Source organism: Cupressus sempervirens, chromosome 3, assembly GCF_028749045.1.
Source record: "Cupressus sempervirens isolate cs-2001-9-10 chromosome 3, ASM2874904v1, whole genome shotgun sequence".
Taxonomy (NCBI): Eukaryota; Viridiplantae; Streptophyta; class Pinopsida; order Cupressales; family Cupressaceae; genus Cupressus; species Cupressus sempervirens.
The window spans coordinates 223,973,404-223,980,280 of NC_143120.1; the positions used below are offsets into that span (position 1 = coordinate 223,973,404).

The following is a 6,877-nucleotide window of genomic DNA, read 5'->3' on the forward strand; positions in this document are numbered from 1 at the left end:
CTATGTACACATATATTCAAAAATCTATTAAATATTTTCATGAATAACTTTACTTAAATTTATATTATAAAAATAAAAAACAGCAATACTAATAAAAAAATTATTCTAGACAAACGAGCAACCTCCACCTTTCTATGCGACCAATCATTTTCTAATAATTATAATATTAAATTTAAAAACAATTAAAACTCTGAATAATCTGATTCTCTAAACAAACTTTCAAAAAATAAATTTGAATACGACTAAAATTTATATTCTAGACAAATACTCATCAACCAAATAGCCCTTCTTAAAGCATCCCACTCTTTATCATACAGCAAATCTTATTCTAATAATTCTAACATAGAATCATATTAATTAAAAAAAGCTTACGCTCAATAATTTATTAATATCGAAAGCTACGTGTCATACTCTTGGTGTGCATGATATTTTTCCTTTAGGACCGCTTCTTTAAAAAAAAACACCAAAACGAGAAAAGAAACTCCAAACAAGTCGTACTCATTAATAATAATGATAATAATAATAATAATAATACATTAATAATAATAATTATAATAATAATAAGGTGCGCCAAAATTGAACACCACCGTGTTGGCGCCAGGTGGCATGACACCGACGGCGGGACCAATTGCATTTCAGTTGACCCTGCCGGAATTTTAGATTGACGGATCTTGAACGTCTGTTACTTAACATAACGCCCGAATGAATAAAAAAGAAAAAGAAGCTCTTTCATGGCTTTACCCTTTGGTTGTCCTCCAGCTTCCATGAAAGCGACTGCACTATTTGTATTTCCTTCTCCAGGGGATTTCAATTATTTTACGGAAAGAACTGAACCTCAGCATTATAGAATCTAATTTTATACAGTCAGTGGTTATTGTAATTTGTAAAGGTTACAGTTTTGCCTCTCTTATTCAAACTCTTTGCTTGGTTTTACTCTCTTGGAAGCCTTTTGATGCCCATTTTCATCTTCACCTGCAATGAACTCGAGTTGCGCTTTTGGGTCAAGTGAGAGATGCTTTTCTTTTTCTTTTTCTGACTCTTATATCATGCGCAACAAACAACAGCAATCCTATCATTTGGATTTGGCCCATCCGATGCTTTGAGCTTTTGTGGTTTTTGTTCTTGGCTCTCATGGATTGAAAGTGGAAAATGGGTGTGTGAGAAAGGCAGCGGAATGCAGGGGATTTGGGATTGTTGCCATTAGAGCAGAGTTGGGATTCGAACACTGGTTATTGGCATTGAATTGCTTGCGCTGTAGTTGCTGTAGCTGATTTTGTGGGTTGAAAGCCTATTGAATCTGTTCAGTTGGGAGAGACAGATCTAGCAGTGAAATTGTTTTAGCAGGGCAACGTTCATGACAGTGAGAAGCTATCCAATAGAAGTTTTGTCACTGGATTCATCTGGCTGAGTATATGGACTCAGAGGCCAAACCCAAAAGGTATATGAGAGCTTGGTTGTGACTAATTCCAATTAAGGATGAGTTTGTTTGGGTCTTCAACTTTATTCATTTTTTCTTATACTGTCTTATGCTTGGTTTCATCCTGATGATGGATTACTGAGTGTGATTCGAACTTTACACAATCAAATCCAGAAGTTAAATTAGTATGGATTGTGGAAATCTGTGCTCATTAAAGAATTCAGCTGTTCAGAGAGAGCATTTTGTAGTGTGTGTGGCATTAAGGTCAGATATGTCATATGATATGAAATGAATTGTCTGGATATGAGGGAAAAGTGAATTGGGTGTTGAATCCATGATCAAGTGGTGCATATCCATTTGGTTTCACATGAACCCATGTGTCAGTGAAGGGTCAACTTATTTGAGCAGCCCAAATTGAGCTATTTTGTTTTACTTTCTCCAGTCACTTTAATGCTCTTGTTCTCCCAAGGGCCTTGCTGGTCACTAGATGCCATTTGTTCACGAATTTTAGTTGTGTACATGAATCTGATTCATTCTGGCTTGTGATTTAAAAACTAGGCAGAGTGATAAGGTCAGATCAACCCATGCCTTGTACTATTCTTCGTTAAAAGTTGATATGATGGTCAATTTCTGAATCTATAAATTTTTATCCTGCAGAGTCGTTCTAAGTCATCAAAACCTTGAATAAAGGCATGGAGATCGGCATTTTCCGAAGATGAAACAGTAAAACAGATTAAAGAAGATCAAGGGAAAAGTTATGGTGCTAAAGCCAGCGTGGGATGACTTCACTGCATTGGCAAGCAATGGGTTGGTAGTATTACGCCGTGCTGAAAACACCGACTCTTGTGCAAGGAAGAAATCTGAATTATTTTATGTCCATGGTCCAACTAATTGCAAGGTTCTTGCCAGGTAATGGAGCCATCAAGCCCTGATCTAGAAATGTAAGAACATTTCTTGAAGCAGTGTATTCATAAAAAATGATCATTTTTGTCAATGGCAGCTTTTCTGATGCTGTGGAGGAAATAGCAATGCATACTAGATGTAGAACAAGTGTGCAAGCAATGAAAAGGCCTGCAAACTACGAAAAAATACAGGTATTTCTGGAATTAAAAGCTTCCATTCTAGTTACATCTGTAGAATCCAACTTCTATTTTAGAACCAATTCTTCAATTCAGGTTATCTGATATAATTTCATGCCTTCTTTCATAAAGGTTAAGCAGACCAAAGAATTACAAGAAACTGCTAGGGAAACTGCTAGTTCTAGGCAATCCTCCAGACGAGAGAGAAAGATAGAACTTGAAAAAGATGTAAGGAAATTTAGTTCATTTTTTATGACTTGAAATCCCTTTGGAAGAAAAATCAGGATTTTAATTTTTTGATAAAGGTTTAATCTGAGGAACAAGTGTGGTGTATGAATTGTAGATAGAGAAGTTAAGGAAGAAGCTCAGATATGAGGAGAATATGCATAGAGCATTGGAGCGAGCATTCACAAGGCCTCTTGGTGCTCTGCCTAGGCTCCCGCCCTACCTTTCGCCAGAGGTATTGCTTACTTTCTTCTCATTTGTAAGTAGAAAGTCAATCAGATTTCAGAGAACTCTAATTCTGTTCATTTGATGAGGATACCTTTAAATTACAACTAAAACATATTCCTACATCTTCCTCAATAGCTTTCTGAAACTTCTTGTTCATAAAGAAACCAGGATACATTCAATCTCGCTTGGGTCACATTTAAGCATTGCATCTACGTTAGTAACTCTGAATTGATCAGATATAACAAAAGGTTGCTTAATCTGATTCTCTATCCAGACTCTGGAGCTCCTTGCAGAAGTGGCTGTTTTAGAGGAAGAGGTGGTTCGCCTAGAGGAGCAAATTGTAAATTTAAGGCAAGGTTTCTATCAGGAAGCTGTCCACATCTCATCCTTCAGGAAGCAGATGGAATCAGTTGAAAACGTGGAACAATCTAAGGCAAAGAAGCCAGAGCCCCTTCAACCTCCTTCATGGGGTCAACAATCTGTCCAAGAAAGCATGCTTCCCTCCATTAGCGACTTCTCATCTGATGCAACTTGCCAAAGTGGTGGTGTACATAGTGATAGAAATAAGGCAATATCAGTTTCTGGATCTGAATCCAAAGGTGTACATTTTGCAGCCCAAGTTGTAAATACTAAGAATCCTATTTACAAGGGGCATTCAGATGAGGGGACAAAACCACGCAAGGGTCTGCAAAAAAAAATGAAGCCGTTAGAGTTCAATCACGGTAAAGAGAACCAGCTACACAGGACTTCTAGAAATACGGTTTCTTCATCTCAATTCTCAAGGATAAAGATTGCAACTCAGAAAGAATACCCAATGAACAATAAAGTTGGCAAGATAAATGCCTCTAAAGGACAGGTATTGAACTTAAAAATACATTTCCTGATATAAGCCTCCTTTTAGGCTATAGCAGTTTGTCGCACATTTCGTTCTGGTCTGTCTTTCAATATTCTTTTCTTGGGTCGTTCTACATTGCTTCAGCTATCACTCTAGAACGTTATGTACAACGAAAACTCATTTATGTTCTATCTATTTTCTGGGTTCGATTCTGTAAGTTTTTTTAGTATCAATGTTTCAAACCACACTACATGATCTATCATTAGGATGCAAGAGAGTCAAGGAGAAAATGATCGATCATCTTTTTTCTCATTTATGTTTTTGTGTAATTTTAGCAGACACAACACAGCGTGATAACTGGTAACTTGGAAGTAGAATATGTGTTGCCTTTGAGTGCTCTCCAAGATGGGAAAAACATTGAACCTAACAGGATTTCGGAGGAGATGGTAAAATGCTTGTTGAGTATCTTCTTGAAGCTGAGAAGGCAATCCTCAGGATCAGAATATGATACATCATCAGTTGTCTCACACTCAACCTTCTCAAGTTCAACAAGTTTTGGTTCCAGAAACACACTAAGCTGTAAGATGCCCATTGATAGCTCAGAAGAAATCAATTTCAGAGATCCATATGGTGTTTGTGTTGATTCAGAATTAAGAGATGTTGGTCCCTACAAGCATCTCCATGATATAGTGGCCAACGCCATTGACTTAAGTCAGATGCAAAATTCTTCCCCTTTGCTTCGGAGGTTAAAGTAAGTTGGCAAATTATTCAGTTCATACTGCAAAATTTTTTCATATATAATTAAGCATGTAAGGAACTTCAATATCCAGGAAAAATTTTACATGACAAATTGTTGAATGGCATGAAGACTTTATTGTAATTGTTTGAATATTTCCCTTGTCCTTGCAGGATTCTTGCCAATAAGTTAAGTTCTGTGGACTTGAGAGGTTTAACACATCAGCAGAGGTTGGCCTTTTGGATCAATGTTTACAACGTCTGCATGATGAATGTATGGTAGACGCGTTTTCCTTTTGATCCCATTTCAATTATTTTAATTTTAAAATAACAATCTTTTGTTACTCCATTTCTAGTGAAGTATAACAATTTAATAATTTATCTATCCTCCGAACACAGGCATTCCTTGAGCATGGAATACCAGCTAACCCTCAAATGTTAGTTGCTCTTATGCACAAGGTATGTTATACCCTAAATGTTGCAAATATTTTCTGTACTTAAGTGATTGTAAATCCGAAGGACAACAAAGAATGTAGCTGCATTTTTTGACTTTGTGTACCCTACATCTGGGAATGATGCAGGCAATCATTAATGTAGGTGGCCATTTGGTGCATGCATTGACCATTGAACATTTCATACTTCGACTACCGTATCATTCAAAAGATGTAAGATTATTACTGGAATTGATTGAGGCAAGGATACAAATTTGAATGAATCTCTGAATTCATAGAAATTTCCATTTGTATTTCAGGCCTATCCCAAAGGGGGAAAGAAGGATAAAGAGGCAACAATGCGAAGTGTTTATGGTTTAGAATGGCCTGAGCCATTGGTGACCTTTGCTTTGTCGTGTGGAAGTTGGTCATCTCCTGCTGTAAGTATTATAAGGTTTTATGCGTGTTTGTCAGCATGAGATGGGTAAATTAGGGAATATATATTTCCATATCAGGTTTTTTGACAAAGCTCTAAAAATTTAGGTTTTCTGATGAATAGGTGCGAGTATATACAGCAGATGATGTAGAAAAGGAACTAGAAGTTGCAAAGAAGGAGTATCTACAAGCTGCAGTAGGGGTCACTACCAAGAAAAAACTTCTGCTTCCTAAATTATTGGATTGGTACTCGCGAGATTTTGCAAAGGATGCAGAGTCATTGCTAGATTGGATTTGTTTGCAGCTCCCCAACTCCTTAAGAAATCAAGTAGTGGAGTGTTTGCAAAGAGGGAAGGATGAAATGGTTTCTCAGCTGATAGAAGTAATGCCATATGAATTTGATTTTCGGTTTCTTTTTGCCATATAGCCTTGTAAAGCTATTTGTTTCAATAACCTTTGCAACGATGTTGAATTCAATGTGTAAAAGACTGGTAGAATATAATTGCCAGTGACAAGATTGCAAGAATGCTTCGGTGCAGAAGTCATGGTGGGGTTTTTTCAGTGTTAGCCAAGTGATACTCATTACAAGAGCTGCAGAGTCTACATAAATACATGTCAATGCAAGTGCTCTGCACGATTGACTTGGTGGGAGATTTAAGCTATTCTTTTCATCCCCTCGAGCGAAAGAGAAACCTATTTGTGTAGTTTATTGATTAGTTGTTTCCCTCCCTCTTTGGGTTGGGAACTGTACCAGAAAGTTTGAAGGAGTTTATTGCTTTTGCAATCAAGGATTGCAATGATGTATAGGGAAAGCATGGAAGGTGAGGGAAATTGGTTATGTTCATCCGGATGTGTAGAATGCTAGAACAAGAGTGAATGAAAAGAGATTTTATATTATCAAATTATTTATAGTAACAGTAATAAGATTACCTTGGCACGCAATAAAACATCTTACAGAGAAATAAAGGCCTTTGTTAGGGTTACACAATGGGGTTTGCAGAATTAAAAACCTTTGTTAGCGTTACATAATGAGGTTTGCAGAATTTAGTTCTCGAGCCTGCTCGCACAAAAATTATGATAAATAAAACCATACCAAGATCAAGCCTTGACCTCAATCAATCTGGGAAACATCATTTCATATTATGGGCACATACATGCAGAAATACTCGAAAATAAACCTGAAACGATGAAACTTTAAGACCTCTTACAGTATGCAGGCCAGACCCTTGCACGCAATCTGGAGGACGTTTTTAATCATGCAGGAAAGAATACCCCTTTTGTTTAAAGATCTCATCCATTTATTGAGTTATAAAAGGTTAGAACTTACAAGTAACCTCCAATCAGATGAAAAAGTTTCTCTTGGGTGTTACTTCTTGCACAAAATTGAATGTCAGACATATAAACACCCACTCCGTTTTCGAATTTGCTTACTCAAATTCCGCCGCTAAATTCAGCTCACTTCTAAAGCTGTTAAATTTCTCTTTCACAGAGA

The 6,877-nt window shown here is 36.9% G+C and overlaps 1 protein-coding gene across 3 annotated transcripts; it reads left to right on the forward strand.

The window, feature by feature from the left end:
* Nucleotides 1-715: 715 nt before the first annotated feature.
* LOC149565642 (uncharacterized) lies at nucleotides 716-6,287 on the forward strand. 3 transcript variants are annotated; one of them, XM_089819155.1, is made up of 12 exons: nucleotides 716-1,438; nucleotides 2,075-2,326; nucleotides 2,418-2,511; nucleotides 2,629-2,724; nucleotides 2,840-2,956; nucleotides 3,224-3,805; nucleotides 4,120-4,535; nucleotides 4,694-4,793; nucleotides 4,919-4,978; nucleotides 5,101-5,184; nucleotides 5,271-5,390; nucleotides 5,510-6,287. In XM_089819155.1, the coding sequence occupies exons 2-12, from the start codon at nucleotides 2,175-2,177 to the stop codon at nucleotides 5,810-5,812; spliced, it is 2,124 nt and encodes a 707-aa protein (XP_089675281.1). In that variant the 5' UTR covers nucleotides 716-1,438; nucleotides 2,075-2,174; the 3' UTR covers nucleotides 5,813-6,287. The 3 variants fall into 3 exon arrangements, with proteins under 3 accessions (XP_089675281.1, XP_089675283.1, XP_089675282.1); XM_089819157.1 differs by having other exon boundaries at nucleotides 740-1,438; nucleotides 4,123-4,535; XM_089819156.1 differs by lacking the exon at nucleotides 716-1,438 and adding an exon at nucleotides 1,863-1,988.
* Nucleotides 6,288-6,877: the final 590 nt, after the last annotated feature.

Bases quoted from the DNA above. Each gene is read 5' to 3' on its own strand.
- LOC149565642 (XM_089819155.1), top strand. From the start codon at position 2,175: ATGGTGCTAAAGCCAGCGTGGGATGACTTCACTGCATTGGCAAGCAAT. The intron at 2,327-2,417 runs GTAATGGAGCCA...TGTCAATGGCAG, and splicing joins AATTGCAAGGTTCTTGCCAG to CTTTTCTGATGCTGTGGAGG. The intron at 5,185-5,270 runs GTAAGATTATTA...TTTGTATTTCAG, and splicing joins TACCGTATCATTCAAAAGAT to GCCTATCCCAAAGGGGGAAA.